General features: G+C 44.3%; 1 protein-coding gene across 3 annotated transcripts in view; it reads right to left on the reverse strand.

The window, feature by feature from the left end:
• Window positions 1–3346: 3346 nt before the first annotated feature.
• The window catches only part of NCAPH (non-SMC condensin I complex subunit H), a 42456-nt gene continuing 18875 nt past the window's right edge, over window positions 3347–26927 (reverse strand). For all 3 annotated transcript variants that reach the window (XM_077843422.1, XM_077843420.1, XM_077843421.1), the window contains 12 exons: window positions 23492–23681; window positions 22227–22318; window positions 21295–21500; window positions 17043–17191; window positions 16455–16561; window positions 14893–15015; window positions 11917–12027; window positions 10505–10681; window positions 8975–9088; window positions 7358–7449; window positions 6894–6969; window positions 3347–3880 (listed from right to left, as the gene is read on the reverse strand). In XM_077843422.1, coding sequence (XP_077699548.1) covers window positions 3821–3880; window positions 6894–6969; window positions 7358–7449; window positions 8975–9088; window positions 10505–10681; window positions 11917–12027; window positions 14893–15015; window positions 16455–16561; window positions 17043–17191; window positions 21295–21500; window positions 22227–22318; window positions 23492–23681 — 1497 coding nt within the window. In that variant the 3' untranslated portion in view covers window positions 3347–3820. The remainder of the gene's footprint in view (window positions 3881–6893; window positions 6970–7357; window positions 7450–8974; window positions 9089–10504; window positions 10682–11916; window positions 12028–14892; window positions 15016–16454; window positions 16562–17042; window positions 17192–21294; window positions 21501–22226; window positions 22319–23491; window positions 23682–26927) is intronic.

Consider the following 26927-nt stretch of genomic DNA (forward strand, 5'->3'; position numbering starts at 1 on the left):
GCACCCCAGCAAACTTGGTTCTGAATGGCCGTTGGCTCTTCTACAAACTCTAGCCCTCACATGGAAGGTGACAGTTTGCCAGGACTAGACGTATCCAGTAGCACAGCTGTAGGTTGGGTGGCTGTGCCAGAATGTTGTGTGTCGGGGCCACATGGTTAGGCTACATACGTGACCTCAGCAGGTGACTGAGAAGTCATTTTGGAATGCAGGTAGCCATATGCTTGTTGAGAGATGACGTCCTAACTATATGTAAGATAGATTCCCTGTAAAGGCTGTCCATGTCAAGGCGTGGCTCATGCTGGTTCTGTGATGGATCCATTCCTAACAAGGCAACTGGTGGTTTCCGCCACAGATGTAGGACAGCCTGTTGTAACAAGCTGAGTCTCCCACTTGTACCAGGCATCTTCTGTTAGGCTTTCTCCTCTCTACTATCCCTTCCCTCCAATTTCCATTGCAGAGTACAGGTTTTAAAAAGGAAAAACCAGGGGCAGCTGGCTGGCTCAGTTGATGGGAGCATGCAACTCTTGATCTCAGGGTTGTGAGTTTGAGTCCCTCCCCATGCAGAGATTACTTAAATAAATAAGCTTTAAAATAAATGAAAGAGGGATCCCTGGGTAGCGCAGCGGTTTGGCGCCCGCCTTTGGCCCAGGGTGCGATCCTGGAGACCTGGGATCGAACCCACGTCGGGCTCCCGGTGCATGGAGCCTGCTTCTCCCCCTGCCTATGTCTCTGCCTCTCTCTCTCTCTGTGTGACTATCATAAATAAATAAAAATTTAAAAAAATAAATGAAAGAAAAAAGAAAAAGAATGAACCAAAAGGCCATACCTGTATTTCTTCTTCCTACACCCTTGTACACCTTCCTCTCTGGACTCTGATTTTCTTTCCTTTTGACAACACCAAGTTTCTGCCTACTAATCTCCTCAAGCCCCAGACTGCCAACTGGGATGAAATCCAAATCCTAAGCCCCATTTTTTCCTGAGGCACTATAGCCTTAACTGTGCATCCAGCCAACTTTTTAAAAAGCCAACCAGCATGGACACAGTATTTGTCATGCACTTGTGATGGCCCAGTGAGAGGAAGATTGCCAAATGTAAGTCCTTCTCAGGAGCAGATGCCAGCAGCTGAGAGCAGCCTGAATGAAGTCTCAGGATACTAATTCCTGCCAGAGATCAATGTGCCAAGGAAATAGGAAAAGAAAGCATACACCCGTGTGCCTATCACACTAGTACCCCAGAAGCCCCCTGGGAGTCCCCGCCAATTGCTTTTCTCCCCCTCTTCCCACCAGAGATAACCATGTCCTTGATTTTTTTTTTAATTTTATTTACTTATTCATGAGAGACACAGAAAGAGGGAGAGGCAGAGACAAAGGCAGAGGGAGAAGCAGGCTCCACACAGGGAGCCCGACATGGGACTCGATCCCGAGTCTCCAGGATCAGGCCCTGGGCTGAAGACAGCGCTAAACCGCTGAGCCACCCGGGCTGCCCATGTCCCTGATTTTTAGATTAGCCTGACCCTTGCTTTTCTCCATAGTCTTACTACTTATGTATGATCTTTTTTTTTTTTAAGATTTTATTTATTTATTTATTTATTTATTTATTTATTTATTTATTTATTCACGAGAGACAGAGAGAGAGGCAGAGACACAGGCAGAGGGAGAAGCAGGCTCCATGCAGGGAGCCCACTGTGGGACTCAATCCCGGGACTCCTGGATCACACCCTGAGCCAAAGGCAAACGCTCAACCATTGAGCCCCCCAGGTGTCCTATATGTATGATCTTTAAATAGAATCTTGCTCAGTTTTGAGAAAATGAGTAGCAAGCATGATACCCTGTCGTGCAGAGAGGATGGTATGGTCCCAATAGATGGAGGCACCAGAAGAAACAGAGACAAAGCAGAATGCCTGCATCGGAGGCTAGCCTCAGCTCCCCTGAGTATCTCTGGAGCCATACCAGGCTGTGGGTGGACAAGGCCACAGAGGCCTAGAAGCACAGGGTTAGGGCAGTTGGACATCTAGCAGGGTCATGGTATGGACCAGTGCAGCTTCCTGGAAAGGGGTACATGTGAGGGGTCTTCATTTTCATTTTTTAAAATATTGCATGGCCCAAACTCTTGTCTTTAGTCTACTCCCACTCTTGTTTGGTAGTTTGGCTAAGTATAAAATTCTAGATTTGGAAACCATTGCTTCTAGTGCTGTGCTGACAGAAGTCTGACACCCTGTTTCCTGATCCTGTGTGTGTCCTCTTTCTGTCCTGAAGCTTGTAGAATCCTCTGTCCTGAGTGTTCTGAAACTTTATGACAAGATACCTTGGTGTGGGTTCATTTTCATCCATGTGCTAGACAGTCTCAGTCTGAAAACTCATGTCCTCCAGCTACGGGATACAGGCTTTTTATTCCTTCTTCAGCAAGATCTCCTCCTCTCCATTTTGTTTTTTTTTTCTGGGCCCCCTGATTGTCATATGTGGGACCTACTTGGCAACCCTTATAATTTCTCTCCACTCTTTTCTAACCCTTGGCACTTTCACTCTAATTTGGGGAGACTTCTTCTGTTTTACCCTTCAGTCTCTAGAGAAGCTTCCACACCTGTACATCCCTCACTCCACGCTTTGCGAACCACTCCCAGTTAGGTTATGCCAAGGAGAGGCACATAAAGGAGACTGCAGAGCTGGAAAAAAGGACTTGTTCCTTCTTGTCCACTTCCCCAGCCTGGGAGCACCCTCCACTGGCACTTCTTCAAATGGGCAGCAGCAGTTCCTTCCCATAGCAGCAGTTTGTGGATCTTCCAGGGTGTGTAGAACCAGGTTATCGCGTCCGTGTCCCCCCTCTCCGCCCCCCGCCAGATGCCAGCACCAGCCAAGCAGCATCCTCCTCAGGGGGCAGTTTCTGCTCTGCAGAGTCCTCTCTGAAATCTTTCTGAAGTTTTTCCTCTTTGTTCCTTTTGTTTTTCCAGCCCTGGGGGTAGTTGCTTCCCACAGTTGCTACTTGATACTTTGGATATCTAGTCAGCAGTTCTTTGTAAGAAGTTCTTTGTTCACGTTACAGGTTTCTGCCTCCTGACTAGACTGTTACAACTCCCACCTTTATTTTACAGAAACTCTCATCTTTAGCAGGTGATGGGAGACCAAGAAGGACACTTTTAAGGCAATATCCTGAAATCAGTGTTCTAGTTTATCCGTAGGAATAGGAGATGGTTTCCCCAATGGGGGTTCCATTTTGACAAAGTAGTAGTTCTTATGTGTTTTTGCCAAGGACATCCACAGGTGAAGCTCAGCATTTCAGCCTACATCCCTCTTAAAGGAAAGGACCAGCTCTAACTTATCTGGAAAGTATCCAAATATTTTACCATGCATTATTCAGAATGATTTTATTTTAAGGATACACAATATATATACATTTGTAAGTATACATGTGATGTATTTTATGTACATAGTTTAGATAGCTATTTAAAAGACAACCAGGGCCTGCTGGGAAATTATTTTCTACAAAATTGTGGAAAATAACAAAGATCAAGTTAGGAGACAAAAACTAGACATGGATACAAAGTATGGATATAGGTTTTCATAATCAAGAACAGTATCCTCACCATCTCCTCCTTGCTAGGTGGTCACCACAGGGCAGAAAACTTTAATCAAAGACATAGTTCCAGGGTGCTGATTCCCAGACTGTGAGGGAGAGAAGGGAAGAGCAACAGACAAAACAACTGATACTTTCATAGTGGGGTATATAGCTTTGCCACAGGCCCGCCACACAGCAGCTCCCAGAATGGAGATGTCCTGGTCACTGAAGCGATGAGCCTCCTTCTGCCAACTTTTTTTGGGCAAACTCAATCCCCTTGCCTCACCAGAATGTCAGAAAGGTCCTCAGTTCCTTCCAGCTTTAAATTCTGAAGGAAGACCAGACATATGAACTTTAGTGTACTGAAAATATAAGTATCACAAAACAGATTCTAATCAAGGTAACAGGGTAGTGATTATGAAGAATGAGATTTGTCCCATGATTGTAAGTAAAATTATGTTATAGCAAATATAATTTGCATGATAAAGCTAATTCCAAATCCTTGCCAACTGCAGAGAAAAAAAGCAAAAAGCAAGACTTCCCTGGCACGGATTCCTGAAATAGCCTTTCTCTGTAAAGGGCCCAAGAGCTAAGTTATTTGCTCCAGTAGGAGCTAAGAGAAGTGGATGGGGAGGGAGTGTTAGACACAATCCATGCCTGTTCACTCTGTCCACGCATGGCCTTCTCCAGGCCCTCCCCTTACTGCTCCACAACCTCACCCCCAGAGAACCCTTTCTCTCCTGCTCAGCCCTTCCCCTTAACACCCCCACTCTCCCACTCCATGAATTCCCCACCAATTCGGGCACTTGTTTCCCTCAGGACCTAAAGATTGTCAGAAACTCCCTTGCCTAAGCTCACCACAAGCACGCCTCCCCTCACTTGATACTAGAGGCAGGTATGATGTGCTGGCACTCAGCAACCACCGCACCCTTTCTAGCACACCTGCCTGTACTGCTAACAATGGAAAGCTAAAATCACATCCCCCTCCTAAGTGTGACCTCTGCAGCTTGGGTTCCAAGTTAATAAGCTGGACCATGCTGGCACTGAGGACCATGGAGGCAGAGGATGCAGGGCCCATCACTGTATCCCAAGCCCCAACACACTGCACTTCTCTGGGGAGCTCATTACCAGAGTGGCTGATGAAGAGTCCAGATGGGAATGAAAGACTGGGAGAAAGAAGGCCACAAAGAGAGTCATGTTCTGGTATTAAGTGTTGTGAGATTTCACTTGATGGCTCTAAGCTCTGAGTTACCACTGATCCCTATAGATGATCATGGTAATAGGGGCAATGTTAGCAGTACAAATTTTCTCACAAAGCCCAAAGCTAAGCCCCAGTAATGGCCCAGTGCTCAGCCTAGTGGTTTCTGGTCTGGTGCAGCTCTCCATCCTTCAAATGCTGAGCACTCTAGGCCCCTAAAACACACTTGACCACAGCAAAATGAACAATTCCAGCCCTACTGTTGGGGGAAGCAGAGCAATGGTACAGCCAGAGCTTTATGTACCCCCGTGAGGCCACAAAATCACTAATGCTTTTTAGCAGGCTTTCCTTGGCCTGTCTACTTGGGAATCAAATGAAGACCATATAGCTGGTTTCACACAGGGCAGAGGCAGGTTTCTGTGGAGACACACAGCCCAGGGCAACACTTCTCAGACTGGTGAAACTGAGTGACATCAATAATATATATATTTTTTCATCAATAATATTCTTAATCTGGACTCAAGATAAGGGTTTCTGAGCTTTGGCAGACACATGGTTTAGGAGCCTGTGTGTGCTAGAAGAACACACCTAGTCGGAGAATTCACCAGCACCTACATCCACAAAGATGGTGCAAAGTTCCAGGCCACCAAGCAGTCACGCTTCTGAATGTCAAAAAGAAGGAAGACTTGTGTTGCATGGCCCCCAGCCTTGTCTTCATGACTTCTGAACTGGACACATTGTCCAGTCAGCCATTGCTGCTTCCAGCCTTCCAACCAGCAGCCATGTGAGTTCAGTGGTCCTGAATCAACAATCATCCAGAGTGGCTCTGATATACAAGCTTTCCCTGACAGGAGTGAAGTTGGGTTGTTCTGTTCCTGCCTCAGTTGTGAGTGCCCAGGCCCAGCGGTCAGCATCATAGCTGGACACATGCAGCACTTGTCCTGGCTCATTGGCTCATCTACATCTCTTCCCCACCCAAAATCAAAACTAGCTTCTGCCAAATGCATACTTTCTTCTTCTTCAGTGAGGTCATAAGCTTAGAAAGAGAAAGAATGGTCCCTGAATCCCAGTGGTAGGGCCACTTGGAGAGGATAACAGCTGTGTTACACAGGCTGTCCTGGACAGAACCTCTCTCCTCTGGGCCTAACAGTGAGTCCAAACAAAGCCAGACCTGGGAAAGAGAGCCAAGCATCACCACATCACTTTCATTATGAGGCCAGAGGTCAGACACTGGCACGCAGGAAATCCCAGGCACTTCTGCAGCACCCAGTTTTTATTAGCATTCCAGTACAATCTTATCAGCCCTCTCAAACCACACATCGGTGTTCAGACACCGAAGAGCTCCCTCCCAGCTCAGGGCAGGGTGGAGGTTAGAATCTACAGTGGTGGTGCACGAGAGCAGTTAAGGCTAGTGATGCTCTACTTCAAATACCAAAGTCTGCATTAGGGACCAGTTGCCCAGGGACACAAAGGATATCATGTCTCACGTAGTACCCCATATCTGGGCATGTTGCTGGCTGCCTCACTGGGCTGCCTCCCGGGAAGCACCAACAGATTCTTGACAAGATGGGTCCCCACCTACTCCACTGATAACTGCCATAGCTGCTCAGCTCTGCTGGCTGGCATACTGCAGGGCCTGGCATGCTGTCACAGCTGGCACTTCTACTGCCTATGTGACAAGACACTCTTCACAGCTTCTGGTGGTCCAGCTTGGCTGACAGCAGTCCTTATGTCTTGCTACTCCTTCCTCCTGCATTTGTCTTCCTCTCATTCTCACCTGTCCCCTCTTTCTCCACCAGGCTTCCATGTGTCTTGACTTTGGCACTGGCAGGGTTTGGCCTTTAAAGCCTGTGATGCCCAATGATATCAAAACACTTTATGTACTGAAGTTGGAAAATGACAAATCACAATTCAGCACCTAAAACTTTTCCATTTGGATTCTCATTATTTTCATTGCTAATAATACCCAATGGCCTTTTTCTAAGATATTTTGAAGCGCCTTGTTAATCCTCTGGGGTTGAAAGTACTGCATAAATCAGTCTGTTTAAGGTGTCCAATGAGGGTGCCCACAGAAGATCTACTAAGAAGCTGAAACAGGTTGCCATGAATAGAGAATAGTCCCATGTTTACCAAATTTACCTACCTTTTCATTGGCTAAATGTAGGAGACAGGCAAAGGCCAGAGGTATTGAGAGGTTCTGAGCCATGAGGGGAGGCAGGCTGAAAAACAAGGAGGCAAGTATTTAGTTAGGTACAAAGGCTCTTTCATCAAGTATGAATACACATGTCCAGTGAGCAAACTAAGGAGAAACAAATATTTCAGTAATATTTCGATAAGCAGGTTTTTCCAGTTTCTTATTTGGAAATAAAATATCACTTGTTCCATTCCAGCCAATGGTGCAGAAAATGCCTTTTTTTTTAACGGCTTTTTAAAAAGTTGGTCTATATTAACTACTTTATCGCTACAAAGAAACAGAAAAACTGCTCCAAGTATGAAAAGAGCAGATTGCATGCAGAGGATCTGTCACACTAGCAGCTCAGGCTGGTGCACTCTCAGCCAGGGCCCAGAGGAAGTGGTGGCAAGCCCCCTGCATTGGCTGGCGGGTACCTCCTCTGCAGGTCCTTTGTGAGCATGCTGAGCATCTTCTCATCAGCCACCTTCACCGGGTCCCCTTCTTTTCCAGTTTCACTGTGGTTTGCCTAACAGAAGAAGGATATTGACAATTCAGACATTTAGGGCCAGTTCACTTTGGAGAAAGCAATGTACAATTCAAAGTTGTATCTCTGAAAAGTTTACATCTGAATGAAACCAAAACATTTTCTAAGTTACATTATGAAGAGAAGCAACCCATAAAGGGACTCAGTGCTTCAGCCCTGGATCACGACACTGACTACCCACCACGATAAATGTGGATGTCAATGGCCAGTATAATCCCAGTAACAGAAAAGTTGCAAAGAGGCTTCTAGTTTCCTCAGAAGAAAACAAAATACAGAAATAACAAAAGCCATGATCATTTATAGCTTCAAATGGACTATACAACCAAGAGCAGGACAAAATCCATAGTCTATTGGGTAAGCAGTTATCAAAGGATATCATGTCTGCACTAAAGTAACTCAAAATGTGTAATGGTGAGGGGCTGGAGTGACAGGACAGGATGGGTGACAGTATAGATAAAACAGTAATAACTTGGGACACCTGGGTGGCTCAGTGGTTGAGCATCTCCCTTCGGCTCAGGGCGTGATCCTGGGGTCCTGGGATCGAGTCCTGCATCGGGCTCCCTGCAGGGAGCCTGCTTCTCCCGCTGCCTGTGTCTGTGTCTCTGCCTTTCTCTCTGTGTCTCTCATGAGTAAATAAAATCTTAAAAAAAAAAAAAACAGCAAAAACTACTGAAAGTAGGTGTTCATTATACTATTCTCTTCCTACTTTTGAATATGTTTGAATATGTTGTCTCTTTTTTTAAAAAAAAGATTTGAGAGAAAGTGTGTGTGAGAAAGCATGCATGAGCAGGCAGAGGGAGAGAGAGAGAGAATCCTCAAACGGACTCCCTGCTGAGGGCCAAGAAGGATGTGGGGCTTGAATCCCAGGACCCTGAGATCATGACCTGAGCTGAAATCAAGAGTCAGATGCCTGGGGCGCCTGGGTGGTTCAGCTGTTGGGCGTCTGCCTTTGGCTCAGGTCGTGATCCCAGTCAGGGGCTTGAATCCTGCATCAGGCTCCCTGCCAGGGAGGCTGCTTCTCCCTCTATGTATGTCTCTGCCTCCGTGTCTTTCATGAATAAATAAATGAAATCTTTAAAAAAAAAAAAAAAAGAGTCAGATACTTAACCGAGAGTGTCCTGTCTGAATATTTTCATGATGAAAATATTTCAGCTTCTTTTTAAATTTTTTTTTTTAAAGATTAAGTCCTTCATTAACTAGAATCCCTAGAGGACAGGGTATTATAAGTAATTTAAATTCACAGCTTAAGTAGAACCCCTTCCCTACTTTTTTTTTTTTTTTTAAAAGATTACTTCTTTATTTGACAGAGAGAGAGAGAGAACATGAGTGGAAGCAGAGGGATAGAGGGAAGCAGGCTCCTTGCTGAGCAGGGAGCTCAACATGAGGCTCAGTCCTGGGATTTCTGAATGAATGCTTTCTGTATTCAAGCTATTGATCTTGGAGCCTTAATCATGAGCCACTCCCCTCCCACATGCTAGGCACCTGGAAAGTAAGCAGAACATGTTACCTCTGTGTCTGCTTGCTTAGAACACTTTGTCAGCAAGCTCCACATACTCTGCTTCAATTTCTTCATGTCCATCCTTTTGGCAGTCTTGGCATAATGAATTTCAATTTTATTTACCTGGAAAAGACAAAGTAAAATTAAGCAAAATAAACAAAATCTGTTGTATAATCAAAAGTCTGGAGTACATGGGATCCCTGGGTGGCGCAGTGGTTTGGCGCCTGCCTTTGGCCCAGGGCGCGATCCTGGAGACCCGGGATCGAGTCCCACATCGGGCTCCTGGTGCATAGAGCCTGCTTCTCCCTCTGCCTGTGTCTCTGCCTCTCTCTCTCTCTGTGACTATCATAAATAAATAAAAATTAAAAAAAAAAAAAAAGAAAAAAAAAGTCTGGAGTACAAAGTATCTGGTTTAGTTTGATCAAAGCAGCTACAGAGCTTCCTTTGGATATGTCAAAACAGAGTCCCTCATTTTTATCTAATTTCTTGTTGATCAAGTGCAATCTACATTAAGACTAACCTGGAATTCCAGTGCAAAAGACAGGTCAATGAAATTATGAAATCACCAAGCCTGTCATCTGGTATGGAACAGACAAATGCTTAATATATGATCATTTCATATGAACTGAATTTGGATAAGATTGATGGGCTTTCTTTCTCTTTTTTCTCCCTCCCTCCCTCCCTCCCTCCCTCTTTTCTTTCTTTCTTTCTTTCTTTCTTTCTTTCTTTCTTTCTTTCTTTCTTTCTTTCTTTCCTTTTCTTTTCTTTTCTTTTCTTTTCTTTTCTTTCGTAAATGTGCTGCCAAAGAGAGCACTCTTTTCTTAATTTTTAAAAAAGATGTTAGGAGCACCTGGGTAGCCCAGTGGTTGAGTGTCTGCCTTTGGCTCAAGTCGTGATCCTGGGGTTCTGAGATCCCCAAAGAGAGCCTGCTTCTTCCTCTGCCTATATCTCTGCCTCTCTGTCTCTCATGAATAAATAAATAAAATATTTAAAAATATAAAAATAAAAAAGATTTTAGTTCCAAGTAATCTCTATACTCAACATGGGACTTGAACTCACAACCCCAAGATCAAGAGTTGCATGCTTCACCAATGGAGCCAGCCAGACACCCCTGGCCAAGATTTTCCAAAGCCAAATACCTAGCCTCTCCCAGTCAGTACAGAAGATGATATTCCCTGCCTGCAGTCTTCATTCACATATTTTACCACTTTGCCCCTAGTCATATGGTTTAGCATCATCTCTAGAGATGGCTACTTCCACACAAACTTAATTAGCCATCAGTTCATTCCCAACACACCCCTACTGAGCAGTCAGCCACTTGGAGAGCAACAGGTTAAAACTGAGAAAGAAAAAAAAAAAAGAAAGAAAGAAAGAAATCAAGCCCAGACTGATGTTACTCTCATATAGGAGGAAGATTAAACAAATAATATAACAATATTATATTGTTATATATTATATATATATGTTATATATTAATATATATATATTGTTATATTGTCAGGCAAATAATATAACACAATTCTTGGATTTCACCTTTACCTTCTGAGGCTCAGCAACCAGATTTGACTCCCCATAAGTGGTGATGTCCAATCCTTGGATTTCAGGCACGTCACCATTCTCTTGTGCTGTCTTAGGTGGATGGCAAGATGTAAGGTCAAAGGTTCCAGCTGGTCCCTCAAACAAGTCATCCAACTCTTCATAATCACTGTTGGCAGCCTAGGCAAGGAAACAGTTCTTCAAGTTTGGCAGAAGCCATCTGAAAGGCTTAGAAGTATCCTTGAAAAGGACTCTGTATTTACACATTAAGAGCAGAACACCTGAGAGGCCGTTATGTGAATTAAGCTAGGAATGGACTTCTGGGTGCCTCTAGTTATTTCCCTGTTATACATAAACCCTACAGAGGAAGGTATCTGTGAATTAAGACCTCCAGAGCAAGTTATAAGGAATAATCACAACTGCCAGTGTCTTCTCTGGTTCTAGCCAATTTAAGATTTTATTCTATAGAAAGCATTTCCAAAACACCAAAAATCTGACCCAATGCCTCACCCAATGTGAGCACAAGAGATGCCAGGGGTCACCAGCCAGCAGCAGGGGTTCTCCCTGGGAGCTGCAAAAAAGTCATTCTTGGACCAAGCCCAGCAGGAATGGATCAGATATCTGGGCTGGAGACCAGGACCTGGTTTTTTTAACAGGCTCTCTGGGTGATTCTCATACTCCTCAAAAGTTTAAGAAGCATTTGCCAAGAGGTCAGTCTGGATTTTCACTAAAATGTAACAACCCAACTCTCCTCCAAGTAAGATGATAAGTGAACAAGCCACTCTTCAGTTCTTGTCCCTCCCACAGGGACACAAAGGAGGCCTAATATTTTTCCCCTTTTTGTTATCCCCTGCCGCGTTCTCTGATTTCCATTTGCCATCTCATTAGTAGACTCACGAATGGGACAGTGAGATTATTTGGTCTAAACCAAGATCTAAAAATGAGGAGTGGCTTATACAAATTCATGACATAAAAACCAAAATCAAGAGCTAGGAGCTGGTCTCCTGAATCTACCCCAAGGATTTTTTCCCTATCAGATCACACCGTCTTCACATGTCTATCTGTCCTGTCGCCCTCGCTAAAACATTAGCAGCTCCTAAGAGCAAGAGGAGTATTTTCCTCTGAAATCCCAAAATAGCCAAAATAAGTGCTTTGCCCAGGCTAAAGGCATTGTGTGGCTTACTGGAGTAGGACTTTCGCTTTCCACATACAGGGCTTGAGGTAAAGCAGGCCAAGGTTTTGGCTGTTTCCTCGACTTGGCTCCATTTCCTGATGCCTGGGGCAGGGCAGGCAGCCACCCCCCTACCTGATCCAGAATTTTCTGCAGCCTTCCCCCATATAGGAAAGAGAGGAGATAGGAAACAGGAAAGGCTCTTCTGCTTACAAGAAAGGACAGAGCTCTTCTTTCCTTTTACCTGTAATCCAGGGCAAAAGTTGGAGGTGTCATTAGGGTTGTTGTAATCATAGTCTCCAATTTCTTCATAATGTTCAGTTCTTGCCCTCTGGTCTTGAGCTGTCTTAAGTAACTAGAATGAAGGAAAGAACAACTGTAGAAAGCAATTTCTAGAAAAACAGCTCTAAACTAGGTTGGACAATAACCTTAGTTCTTAGGATCAGTCTTCTAGAATTATAGAATTTTTAGAGTTCTAAGGGCCCTGACAAGTCCTCTAATTCAGACTTCAGCCACACAACTCTGTTCTAGAGCAAGCCCCAGGGTAGCAGGGCTTGGCAACTCCATCCATCCCAAATAAAATACAGCAGCTGGTTTGCAATTAGGTCTGCACACAACTTTATTTGAAAACAGGTTCATTGGGCAGCCCTGGTGGCGCAGCGGTTTAGTGCCGCCTGCAGCCCAGGGTGTGATCCTGGAGACCTGGGATCGAGTCCCACATCAGGCTCCTTGCATGGAGCCTGCTTCTCCCTCTGCCTGTGTCTCTGCCTCTCTCTCTCTCTCTGTGTTTCTCATGAATAAATAAATTTAAAAATCTTAAAAAAAAAAAAAAAAAAAGGTTCATTAAAAATAAAACTGCCAAAAAAAATAAATAAAATAAAACTGCCTATACCTAGCTGAAAAAAAGGTCAAATTGTTGCTGCTCAAACAATTCTGAGAGAAAACTCACTCATGATTTTAATTCACAAGCAGCCTGTCCCATTTCTAGAGCAGTCACTGCTCCCTACATAGTTACAGGGAGAAACATCCAGCAATTCTTCCTATCATTACACCCTCAGGACTTTGTTCTGCCTGCCAGAGCCTTACAGAAAAAGTTGGCCTCCTCTTTTGGGAATGCTTGTGACCACAGCCCTTCAGATATTTGCTGGTCATTAGACCAGTGATTTTTACCAGGGTTGTGTATCTTTGGGGTCAAGGAAGTGAGGCTGCAGTTACGTACAGTTTACAAAGCATATTGAATATTTTAATTAAAAAAATATATTTTAATATAATATACTCCAAAAGCAGCAAAAAAAAAAAATCCTCACAATGTTTTTGTAATACAAACCCCATAATAATATTCAAAAATAGCTATTTATTGACTTAAGAAAAGTCCACTTTCTTCCACATATCCTCTTATAAGACCATTTGTAAATTCCTCTCCATTTAGGATACTCTCCTCTAGGCGCACTCTAAATTGTCCATAGTCTACAAGAAGTCTTTTCAGGAAGGGTATGTGATCCCTTCATGTATCAGCTGCTTGCTATTATAACTCCCTGTAAGATTTTTTTTTAAATATTTTATATATTTATTCATGAGAGACACAGACAGAGAGAGAGGCAGAGACACAGGCAGAGAGAGAAGCAGGCTCTGTGCAGGGAGCCCTATGTGGGACTTGATCCTGGATCCCGGGATCACGCCCTGAGCCAAAGGCAGACACTCAACCACTGAGTCACCCAGACACTCAACCACTGAGTCACCCAGGCGTCCCACCCCCTGTAAGATATTAAGCTGGATGGTTGATCTGTATGGTCTCTAGGCAAATAGCGCTTATTAATCCAACATTTAATCTCCAGAGTTTAATAGTCATTTTCCTTGTATAGCTCTGCTGGAAGGATAGGGGTCTTCAGTTCTTGCTGCCTGGCTGCCCTACCACACACAGTGAGTTTGTTCCTGTGGACAATCAGAAGCAGAAGTTCTTTCTTCTATAAGATACAATTATAAAAAAAATAATAAAATAAAAATAAAACAATCACCCCCGGAATGTAATAACCTAATGATCTTGTTCTACCACCTTAACATCTGAATATCCAAATTCCCACCTAAGGCCACAATCTTCAAATGCTCATAAGGGCTTGAGGGAAGTGAGGGTGGCTTGTAGCCACAGAAGGCAGCTCCAGGCTGGCCAAAGTTTGGTTGAAGTGTCCGACTATCCTGCTCTTCTGTTCCAGGGTTCCATTTTCCGTTAGAGCAAGACAGGGCCAGCATGTAACCAACACTGACCACAGCCATAGTTTCTACTACTGCTGCAATTCTGTATCCCTTTCTGTATTTTTAAGAGTATTTCTGTTAAATAAACAGTACTGATTAAAAAGTAAAATATATTAGTATTGCATTATAAAAACATAATGTGAGACAGTAAATTTGGGGGACTATATACATATCATTAAGGCCTTGTAGAGAAACAGGCAAAATATGGAAGAGGAAACTGAAGACAGTTTGTGGATATGACAGCACAAGACCAGAACAATCAGGAAGGCAAATGAGTAGAGGATCCAGATAAAACAGAACTTAGCATGAACTACTGCCTGGTTACCCTGGCAATAGTAACATGCACTTGGTACCATCATCACCAGAAGAGCCACAGGCAGATGAAGTGAAGAGCTCATGGGGCACAGCACCAGGTGGTCTAAAGTGCTCATCATAACAGAGAGCCTCGTAGGAAGCCAGGAAAAGGTGTACAGCACTAGCGAACTCCCTGAGGACTGCACCGTCAGGTACACAGCACCCACATTACCCCACAAGTCACAGTGGAGCTTGTGTCTACACCTTGATCACAAGGAAAGCAGTGTGGCTGGGGGAAAGTATCTGGCTAGTGAATACACAACTTCAATGAGACAGAGATAGAATCAAGAAATAATTATCATCCTTTAAAAACCTCAACGAAAGATTGTTTATCCCCTAGTGTTTCAACATGTAGGCCTCAGGGGTCAGCCAGAAGCCTCATCAGCTAAAGTAGTTTCAAATCTTTAGTGTGCATTTATCCTAAGCTTTCCCTTTAGTTTTCCCATATCCGTTGCCTCTCCCGGTGACTGCCCCTGGCTAACACATGCTCCTCCCCATGAGCTCTCCTTGTCCTCAAAGGCATGGGCTGACAGTCACGCTGATAGCCATCTGACGCCCCCCAATCCATCAGCACATGAGACAACAGCAGCCTGGAGAAGCCAAGGAGCAGTCTTACCCTGATGCCTGGTTTGAGATATAGCTGGACAAGATGATCAGTCTCATAGAGGAAATCTGTAGGAAGAGTGGTGGCTCTCCAATTCTGGTTCTCCAAAGTGGACTTGGTCAGAATAGTAGCAGCCTATTAATTAAAAAAAAAAAAAGTTCAGGCTTTTTTTTTTAATTTTTTAAAATTTATTTATTTATTTATTTATTTATTTATTTATTTATTAATTAATTAATTATAGTCACAGAGAGAGAGAGAGACAGACACACAGGCAGAGGGAGAAGCAGGCTCCATGCACCGGGAGCCCAATGTGGGATTCGATCCCGGGTCTCCAGCATCGCACCCTGGGCCAAAGGCAGGCGCTAAACCGCTGTGTCACCCAGGGATCCCCCAGGCTTTTTTTTTTTTTAAAAACAGAGAGAGCGAGAGAGCACATGAGTCAGGAGTCGGGGCAGTGGCAGAGGGAGAATTTTTTTAAGACTTATTTATTTGAGAGGGAGCACATGGTGGGTAGGGAAAGGGAGAGAGAATGTCCAGCAGACCCCCCACTGAGTGCAGAGCCCAACATGGGGCTCAATCTCATGACCCTGAGACCATGACCTGAGCCAAAATCAAGAGTCAGACATTTAACTGACTGGGCCATCCAGGCACCTCTAGGCATCTTTTTTTTTTTTTTTTTTAAGATTTTATTTATTTATTCATGAGAGACAGAGAAGAGGAACAGACACAGGCAGAGGGAGAAGCAGGCTCCATGCAGGGAGCCTGACGTGCGACTCAATCCTGGCTCTCCAAGATCACACCCTGGGCTGAAGGCAGTGCTAAACCGCTGAGCCACCTGGGCTGCCCCTTCTAGGCATCTTTAAGATTGGTCAAAACAGGGGTGCCTGTGTGGCGAAGTCAGTTAAGTGTCTGCCTTCAGTTCAGGTTCTGATCCAAAGGTTCTGGGATGGAGGCTTGCATCAGGTTCCCTGTTCAGCAGGGTGCCTGCTTCTCCCTCTCCCTCTGCAACCCCTGCTTGTGCTATCTCAAGTGAATGAATAAAATCTTAAAAGTGAATGAATATATATATATACATATTTTGTTTGTTGTATATATTTGAGATATATATATTATCTTAAGGAGCCTGGGAAAGATTGAGGAGCACTAGCCTACTGTCAGAGTTCTTAGTTCTGTGTAAGAAAATGATTTTGCTAGACATTATTTATATTCTAGTTTTTTTTTTTTAATTTTTATTTATTTATGATAGGCACACAGTGAGAGAGAGAGAGGCAGAGACACAGGCAGAGGGAGAAGCAGGCTCCATGCACCGGGAGCCCGACATGGGATTCGATCCTGGATCTCCAGGATCGCGCCCTGGGCCAAAGGCAGGCACTAAACGGCTGCGCCACCCAGGGATCTAAATCTGATTCTATCTGCCACTGAGTTTGGGACTATTTCTCAATTCCCCTAGAGACTGAGGGAAAATGAAACCATTAATTTACTCTAAAACTTAAATTTGTAATGAATTCTTTAAAAATCATCTGAAGAGTGAGAAGAGTAACTTAAGCACAAATGCTAATAAATCTAGCACAAACCTTTGTTTTTTTAAAATACACATCAAAGTCAATATCATCGTCAAAGTCAATTTCAAAATCTTTCTTTGAATTCTTCTTTTTGTACTCTGATTTGGAGGAAGCATCATCTGCAGAAATGAACACAGATGTCAATACTGTTCACCTCTGGGTGGACATTATTTACCCATTTGCAAGACCCTTATGAACCACAAAAATGCTCAGCATTTTTGTCTGAGTATTAACAGTATTAAGAAAGGAAAACCATACACCTAGTTTCATCCTTATAATTTGTGGTCTTGCTAACAAAACACAATACAAAATATGTTAATTAATCCCTTCTTTTCAAAGAAAGAATGCATAACACATAATGCTTCAGAGTTCTAGAGTACTACCTTGTTTTGTGTTTTTTTTTGGTGGGCAGCAAAGTTTATTGAGGGATAAGTTTATGGAGCAATAGTACAAAGCTCCCAAAGAGGGAAGGGACTCAAGAGGATTGCCTAGAGTCCTGCCTTGTATGCCCATGGTCATTTCCACATATGGCCACATCTGAAGTCACATGGATACTGACCATTGACACTATCTCTTTAAGTTCCATTTAGAAGTACATACGTTTGTGTCGGGGTCTAAAGCGCCAGTGATCCGGGCCAGCCCACATTGACATGGTACGGGGACTAAAATAGGAATATTCTCCAGGTTTCATGGACAAAAGAGGGCACATGGTCCTAATGTCTCCATCCCCAAGAGGTATCATTTCTTCCCTGTAACACAAATGAAATTATGTTTTTACACGTCCCAACTGTGTACATGTCAATATATATAACACAATCATGCCAGTTACATGTAAAGCAGCATATGATGAAACTGAAGACTCTACCTACCCTCTTTTCCACAGATGAGCAGCATTTCCAAGAGGAAGTCCAATATAAATACTTCATCGTTTATAATTCCTTAGATTTTTACTTTGTGAAAGTGCTTTTCTCTTAATTTTATAATATAATCATAGTTATACAAGAAGTTTTTAAAGTATTTCATGAAATGAAAGTTTACCCATTTGAGAGACAAGAAAACAGTTTTTATATAAGACTACAATTAGTAAAATGCCAGAGCTGGGAGCTGGACACAATTCTCTAAATCAGCCTCAGGACCTTCCCATACACAAGGCTTCCTGCAATACAAATGACAGTCTCCCACTCCTTTACCATCCTTCCATAAGTGAGGGCTCCAGTAATAGTTGTACCGTCTACTGAAAGTGACACCAATGTTATTTTAATTTGTTCCCCAAATGACTGGCGGGGAGGCATGTAATCTGTTAAGCCATCTAGCTTTATTCTTTGCTGTGTGTGAAGAGCCTAACTGGCCAGTCCAGCATGGCAGTTTGGGTTTGGTTTCTCAACCTTTCTGCAAGGTACTAGTATTTACGAGGTAGCTTTCTCCTAAAGGCCTGACACATCAGAAAGTATGTTAGTGCTGCTATACTGCCCTCTAAAGGTAAAGATAACAAGGAATCCTCAGATAAGGAGGGGCTTTTTATCTATACTGAGCCATAAATATAAATCTTCTTTACATCAAGCTTTATAGAGTAAGCTCAAAAAGCTTTAAAAGAGGACTTTGCTTTATCTACAGAATCTTTACCTCAAAACCAGGAAACTGTATTTGTATATTTATTGTGTAAAACTTAATTTTTTTTTTTAAGATTTATTTATTTATTTATTCATGATAGGGAGAGAGAGAGAGAGGCAGAGACACAGGCAGAGGGAGAAGCAGGCTCCATGCTAGGAGCCCGACACGGGACTCGATCCCAGGACTCCAGGATCGCGCCCTGGGCCAAAGGAAGGCGCCAAACCGCAGAGCCACCCAGGGATCCCCTACTATTTTTTAAAAAGATTTTTAAGTCACCTTTCCACCCAACGTGGGGCTTGAACTTACAATCTCGAGATAAAAAATCAGGTACCTCTACTGACTGAGCCAGCCAGGCTCCCCTAAAACTTAATTAAAAAAATTAGAATATACTAAAAGAATTCACATTTCCAGTCTGTAGAAGGCCTGTGTTCACTAACTAACCACTCTACTGCACTGTGAACTCCAGAGGGAGAAAGAGGATGGGCTGCAGTAGAATCTCCACTCAATACTCATCTGTTTTGGCAGTCAGGCTGGGAATTTGTTGGGAACTTATAGGCAAAGCTATAAAGAGCTTGGCTCCCATCCCCTGAGGGAATCTGTGGGCTAAGGCAGGTCTGAGGCCACTGACACTTGGAAGTCCAACCTTTTTATCTTGCAGGCACCCCACTGGTCCCAATTCCCCAATTCAACAACTAACCCACTTCCCAGTCTCCCCAGTTTTCAAGGCCTGCCCCTCCATCACACTTCTCTCCCCTCTGGGAGAAGTATCCCTTCTACCTGTGCCCCAGCCATAGGGACCTTCTGCAAGTTAGCACCAGTTTACCACTTCACACAAATACCTGCCGGCTAAAAGTCTCCTAGCTGGTTCATAGTACCTCACTCCGCAGGAACAGAACAGAGAACGGAGCAGAACACCTCACTCTGGCATGCATGGAGCAGGTTGTGGTGTGGGCCTGGACCACAGACTAGGTCCTTAACCCCAGCAAGCACCTGTCCCACAGAGAGACTGGCTAGAGCACACATGGCCCACTGCTGCAGGAAGGAGTGAGCTCAAGCTGTAGCTGGACACACAGCACTTTGTTAGTCCTGGCCTGTTAATGTATGATGTGAACGGTTGTCCAAGTGTTGCCATCCATGGACCAAAAAACACAGGGCATTCTAAAGAACACTGATACTTATGAAGCAACACTGCCCTATCCCACCTTAAAGACATTTTGGTCCAGTATAATGTTCAGAATCCTGGTGCATACTACAATCACCCAAGGAGGTTTGGGAAATGTGTTGCAAAGCCTAGCCTCAGGGACTCAGTTATATGCTCTGGGGTGGGGCCTACTATCAAAAGGTCATTACATGCAGGCCCCGAGCGATACCCAGCTCTATCCCATTACTTAACTTCTCTGAACCTGTTTCCTCTTCTCTGAAATGGGGACAACAGGACCTAATGATAAGGTTGTTGCAAGGCTTAAGTAATCACATTTTCTATTTTCTGTAAGTTACATGAGGTAATGCGGATAAGGCCCCTGGCACAGCGTCTAGCATAAAGCCAGACTAATAAAGAGCTCGATGAGCTCAGACATTATTATCATCTAGACCAAAGCCTTCATTTTGTGGGTGGGAAAACAAAGACCCCCCAAAAGGTGATATCACTTGCCTCTGTCCCACATCTCACAGCTATCCACGGGGGAGTCAAGTCTGTGCAGTTTAAATACTTACTGATCTCTCAGGAAAGGCCAGCGCCACGTCGAGGGTAAGGATTTCAAGATGGACCAAACCTTAGGCTAGAACCTTACCGCCCTGACCCTAATGCACTCAGTAGGATGGATCCTAGGATTCCATTCTGTTTGAAACTGGGAAGAGAAGTACAGACATTTGTTCAAAACAAAATGGAAGTGATTAAACTCCTTTACTACTGTCAGTTCCTCAGAAGTCAAGAGAAGTGACAGTTGTTCTCGGACATTTGAGTATGGATTAACAGATTTCAACCCACTAACCTGTCTACCATTTCTCACTTTGTGGAAGATAGGATGGGAAAGGGGCAAGATTGCAGGCATACTAACAGTACAAATCAGGAGAGGAAAGGAGGGAGACAAAGGTCCTCGGTGAAGGGTTTTGCCCTGAGGTGCCAAACGTTTAGCCCGTCAACTTCTATTCAGGTTTGAAGAGACATTACCAGATTTCCCACATGAGCAAACAAATTATCCTGAACAACTTCTAAGGTTTTACCTCATACTAAACCAGCTTGGTTGTCCCCGATCCCAGGATCACAAGATTCCTATAAGCACAGGAACTATCAGAGGGACTGTCTGTCGTAGTCTTATGGAACCTCCTACACCCAACCCTGTTCATGCCACAGGATTACGGATCCCGCTTCCAAATCATGTTCAAAATTAAAATGCTACTAACCTCTTAAGTACATATAACTAATTTTCTTCTAGGTCAACAAGAGTAATAAAAAATTGAGATCACTACAGACCAATTCTACTGCCTCTCCTCCTCCCCAATACACTCAGTTTTTATCTGCTTATTTAGTTTCTCCTGCTTTGCTTGTTCCTGGTCTGCCTATCTGGCTAACCCAAAACTCCCCTCCTCTTTGCTTGACCCTTCAAGCAAGGGCCACTTCATTTCTGTAAGCAACACAGAAGCCTGTTTCTGCCTATAACTGAGATGAAGTGATGTAGCCAAAAGCCAGACTACACATCACGTGTAGAAAGCATGCTCTGTGCTACCAAAATGCAAGTGGTGGGATCCCTGGGTGGCTCAGTGGTTGAGCGCCTGCCTTCGGCCAAGGGCGTAATCCTGGAGACCTGGGATTGAGTCCCACATCAGGCTCCCTGCATGGAGCCTGCTTCTCCCTCTGCCTATGCCTCTGCCTCTCTGTGTGTCTTTCATGAATAAATAAATAAAATCTTAAAAAAAAAAAAAAGCAAGTGGTAACAACAGCCACCACTGAAGTAATAATTCTTATATCCCACATACTTTTCCCCAGCACTTTACATATTTTAATTTTATCCTTACAAACTCCTGCAACATCAGTTTTATCACCAATAGGTGGCTGAGCCAACATTCACAGGCAGGTATGATCCCACCGTGAGTCAGGATGGCTCAACCTGTGTGGACAACACAGCCAGCGCACCAGGGTAGCCAATCTCAGAAATGAAATGAGACTGTCTCAGCAAGAAATCTGTTGCGAACCAATGGAAAACTCCTCTGGGAACATCTTCCGTGGCCCTGAGAGCCTTACGGGCAGGTCTGAGCGAGGCAGGACTCCTTCCAGTTCCTGAGCTCGGTGTGATCCCCGGCTATGCTGTGCTCAGGCTCATCGTTGACATCAAAGTCATCCTCCACGGGCCCATCAGGGAAGTCCTCGCAGTCACTCTCTTCCACGTCAGCATTGATGTCAAACACCTGCTCATTTTTCTTGAACTTGTCAACCAGTGCAGAGACAGACTAGACAGGACAAAGAGAGGGGGTTCTCTAGGTCTCCCTACTCCCACAGCCACCCCAGTCACCACTGGAGTAGCAGCCTGCCCAGAAGTGCCTTCTCAGCCCTAGGTTCCAGGCCCCAGCCACTCCTCCCCCTGCCCGAGAGTCCATGTTCTCATGAGGGTAAAGCGCTGAGGAAGTTGATATTGTGCAGCACAGGATGAAGGCGTATTGTCATTAGGCACATTTTGTAAAACATGAAACAGGAATCTACATCCATTAACTACTTGTTTAGAGAAAACAGTTTTCCATGGAGACCATTTATTCTGGAAGTGATAGTAAGTAGGCTAAAGGGGGCCATGCTAAAAATATACAGAGGAAAGCTTTACACATGACAGTTTCTCAGGAAACTCTGTGCCAGGGGACTCAACCCCGAAGAGCAGGAAATTCCTTGAGCCTGACAGCAGCCTAAGACCAAAGGCCTGGAATTAACCATGTTCAAGGGGATAGCTGAGATAGCCGATTAAAAAAAAAAAAAAAAAAAAAAACAGGAATGACAGGGCTGCCTCACCCTCCGTTCCTATCCCTCAGGCTTTAGACACTACAGAAATGCCAAGGGAAATATTTTCTGTACTCCTGGCTAAATAAAAACGATGCCACGGTTTTGGTTCTCACTTGGGCCATCTCACTGAAACCACGAGCTGCTGGACAAATGCCCAGAACCCTTAGAAGTCTAAAAGTTGAACTCACCTCATTATGTGTCTCACTGTCCCATTTTGTGAACTGGAACCCAGCCAGCGAAGGGCAAATCTGGCCATCTTCCACACACTGCTGCATGGGTGCTGGAGAGGACAGGAAATGGCAAGAGTATGGATGGAGTACATTCCCTTCACCTCAAAGTGACCAGGGCAGCATGATGGAAAAGAGAGCCTCAGTCATCTGTTCTGTGGCACAGGCTGGCTGGCAGCCAAGCTCCAGGTCACAGACTTCTGCCCAGGGAGAGGGTAGTGCTCAGACACACCCCTGCACTGGAGGTAGGCTCCACAGTGGCACTCGAAGCATTAGTACATTAGGGCAGAAGCCTGAAGCATAGACATTTGACTCTGAAATGGACTCTGTGCCCTATGCTACAGTTGGGAAATCAAAAACCCTTCCTTAAAGTGTACTAACTGCATAACCAATCATAACATATTACTTATTTTAGTCCTAAACTAAACTAGCTACCTCACAGAATTAAAGCCCCAGTTGAGACCATAAACTTGGAAAAGAGACCGTTAGCACAAAACACTTGTATTTAGAAAACCTTAGACAAGAATAGAAAGGAGAAATACAAGCACTGTTAACATCTGTGTGGTTCTGGAAGGGAAGGGATCAATTTCATACAATACACAAAGATGACTGCATGCAAGTGTAGCTACTGTATTCCCGTGCCTGGCCTTCCCACCCACCCATGCTAGTCACGACATTCTCAGACGATCCCCCCAAGTGGGTGTGGAAGGCAGGATGGGAGGGGGGAATAAAACCCTTGCTGGGAGAGTAAAAGGGGCTGACAGTAGACAGATTCATTCTCAGACCACCAAAATAGAGTCTGAAAATAACTCACAATGTCTTCTTCTCCTCAGGATCCCCTGGATTGGCAACAAATAAGAACAAGGCCTCTCTGGCTCAACAAAAACCTATTAAAGCCCCTTTCCCAAGTCCAAACTTCGACATTCCAGGGTTAGCCCACAGCCCTAATACATGCCTGTGAGAGCTGGCTGCTAACAGGGTCACGTGAGGGATGGAGAACATATGGACCAAGAGCAACAGTGAGCGTTAGCTACTATTGTTAGACTCTGTTCTGCAAGAGAGGAAGAAGTTCGCTTCTCTCTAAAGGATGCCCAATGTGGCATTCCAGAGGAACCTTCTGGGTAATTTAAACAAGCAACCTAAGGATGGGCATATTATGCTCCACAGTTGTGTGGAAACTTTTCTGATGACTAAAATGCTCTAGTAAAATATATATGTGTACTAACCTTTTAAATCTGTCATTTCCACCCAACCTAAATCTGGTAGCTCCAGGGGTTCTTCAGTGGAGAGAGTCTGGACATCAGAGGGAAACAGAAGCTCACTTCTGTAGTCATGGCAGTGGAGGGTAGAGAGAAATACCCCTGCTGTACTGCACTCATCAAATGAGGCTGCCGTCTTCTGAAACATGGGATCAATCTGAGCATAAAACCAGAGGAAACCAATGAATTATGGGATGCAGCCGAAGCAAATGTAAAATCTCCTTCATTGGACCCTGCTCATTCACAACTGCATATGTGGAATTGAGATATCTCTGCATGTGACTGAAGCAGGGGAAGGACTTTCTATTTAATCAGTAAAATCTCATCTTAGCAGATACCAATAGAAAAGGAAGACTGTGTGTGGTCAGCTGAATAAATATACAGCATTCAAGTACACAGCTTCTACTATGTCAACCTGTTTATGATCCACATGGACGGTACCCTTCTGTTGTCTCTTCCCACAAGTCACTGTTTTCAAAGGGCCTGGCAGAATGCTATCACAACAAATTCTGTGGACTTAAAAAGCCTATGTGATGGATCTGTTCACAAGATCCCATTATTTCTCTGGGGAGAAATATTTTCACAGATTTGGGGAATACAACCAAGAGATTCAGGAAAAAGACAGGCAGAGTCAGCAGGACTAGGTGGATGGGTAAAACATAGGGGAGGTTGTAAAAGGGCCTCCAAGGCTGTGGTAAGGAGCAGGAGTGGCAGAGCCAGGTGATAGCAATCCCAAAGGTAGAACAGGGGACAGTGCACGAGAATGAGGAGAGAGCAAGACACAGGCATGTGTGGCAAGAGGGCAAGTATTGGGTTCACAGGTCTCCTTTATGTTTCAGGATGTAGCTAGTGTGGAGAGAAGGGGCCTCAGGTAGGATAAGAGATGTGGCTCTCTGGCTCTTTCCTGGCCCCCTTAGCTCTGAACCTGACCTGGCCAGAACCGAGATTCTCCTCTCGCCTCCAATGAGCCCATCTCACCATCGTTCCAGCCCCAGAGTATCAAATACATCACCTCCATTCTCCCTGTCTCCTTACCCCTCAGGCAGTCAGCCTGGTGGGTTTTCCTCCCAGTAGATCTCTACCATCTATCCCCCTTCCTCCTTCACCTCTACTGCCACCAATACAACCCACGCCTGAGTCAACCCTCATCTCTGGTCTCTCCCATTTCCTATCCTAAAAATACTAGCGTTGTTATTCCCATTCCCTTCCTCAAATGCTAACCAGAGCACTGGCATCCCACCTGGATCCCCATACCCTGAGAGGTCCAGTGTGGGTAGTTAGTGAAGCTAGCATATTGAAGAGTCAACACGGAAACTGTAAACACTAAAATATAAAGCTGAAAAACACTAAGATAATTTTCGTCACTTTTGTCTAGAATTATATCATGCAATGAGAGAACAATGGTTCTTCCATATAAATTAGATCTGATTGACATTTTTGAGTTATTTGATGGGAAATTGAATAATTGGTGACTGCAGTTTGGGTAGATGAACCTTGTGTGTGTGTGTGTGTGTGTGTGTGTGTGTGTGTGTGTGTCTTAAGTAATCTCTACACCCAGCATGGGGCTCAAACTCATGACCTCAACATCAAGTATCATATGCTCTACAGACTGAGTCAGCCAGGCACCTCCAGTAGGTGAATCTTTTGAAACAAGGGTCCACAGCGAGGAAGAGAAATAGTAAATAGTAATAGTAAATAGTAAAATAGTAAAAGGAGCCTTTGGTAGATAATAAAGTGCATGGTAAAGTCTAAAGGTTGTTTCAGCCTTGTGAGTAGATCCTGGGCTCTAGCCAAACTTGTACTCTGTCCAGCTCCCTTTAGAGAGAAACATTCCTGCTTCACAGCCTTTCTTTATGCCTCTGCCTGGCAATGTCCACCTGATAAATACCTACCTTTCCTTTAAGGCCAAGCTCAAATTTCACTTCTTCCATAAGCTCTGACCTCCACCCACTCTGACTTCCTATAGTATGTGCCTTGAACTTCCTTGTATTGTATCCATTTGTGCGCTCCTGGTATAAAGAACTGGAGCTTATAATCAGGTTGGAATCTCCTATGACAGCAAACATTTTACACACAGAGAGCTGTGTCCAAAACAGATCAGCTCATACACAAACAAGAGTTCTCAACTGGTCTAGACACACCCACACAATATTTGCTTTCTCATTTCCATGCCATCTCCAAGAGAATACAGGTTCAAGAAACAGTTGAAACTTCAAATTCTAGGTCTCTGACAATCCCTCCTTCTTGGTTATCTTCCAAATTGGGCTTTGGGTTATTACAAGTTTATGGTGGATTACAGAGCAAAAAAACTTTCTAGGATTGGGGTACTTGGTGTTTAAGACTAGTGATTTCAGGGCACCTGGGTGGCTCAGTTGTCAAGCATCTGCCTTCAGCTCAGGTCATGATCCCAGGGTCCTGGGATTGAGTCCTGGATCAGGCTCCCTGCTCAGTGGGGAGTCTGCTTCTCCCTCTCCCTGCCACTCCCCCTGCTTGTGCACAATCTCTCTTCTCTCAAGTAAATAAATAAAATCTTAAAAAAAAAAAAGACTAGTGATTTCACGCAGCATAAATGTGGCTGACCATCACAAGCTGAGAGGGAGCAGCACCACTTGCTCTCTCATTTTCTCTCTAGAATAATGGGCAAGGCTAGTTAGTGCAAGCCTCCTCAGGCTCCCCAGAATTGGGTCTAGCTGGTCAGAAAAGGAAACAAAATTTCCAACCATACTGTTGAACTGACATTTCACTACAGAACCAGAAGCAAAGCCAAGAATGACAGTGAAATTAATGCTCAGATTATCTAAGAAGAAGGAAAAACATGGAGAACTGGAGAGGGGAAGGGAAGATGGGAGAGAATTATATGGCTCCTCTTCAGGGGTATACAACATATTACCATGGATGAAGCACTTTGCCAGGGACAGATTCTCTACCACAAAACCCATATGCAGACAGAACTAGCGTTAACCTGTTTTTACAGTTTAACAAAGTGAGATTCAGAGCCTTTTCCCGCGCCACACAGCTAAGAGAGTGGAACCAGGATCTGAACTTCACATCATATGCTTCCAAATGTGGTACTACCTAAGGTCAATTCTGACATATGGATAAACAGAACTCCCTCCCCACAAAGTGCCTGCAACTCGTTTCCCTCCTCCCTCTTTGGCCTTGGCCTCGGCATTTCACCTTTCTCGACCCCCTCCACGCCCATCCACACATTGTCCTCACACCAGCACAGGCTGGAGCGGCCAAGCAAGGCCAAAGCAGAACCGCCCCATCACTCAGAGTGAAGCCGTCAAAGCCCCTCACTCCTAGCCCCCTGTGTGCTCTGCCTCTACCACTATCATCTGCCATGAGACCACCAGGACTAATCTCATCATTTCCCTTTATTTAATTTATTTATAAAAGACCT

This window comes from Canis aureus, chromosome 12 (assembly GCF_053574225.1).
Source record: "Canis aureus isolate CA01 chromosome 12, VMU_Caureus_v.1.0, whole genome shotgun sequence".
In the NCBI taxonomy this organism is placed as follows: Eukaryota; Metazoa; Chordata; class Mammalia; order Carnivora; family Canidae; genus Canis; species Canis aureus.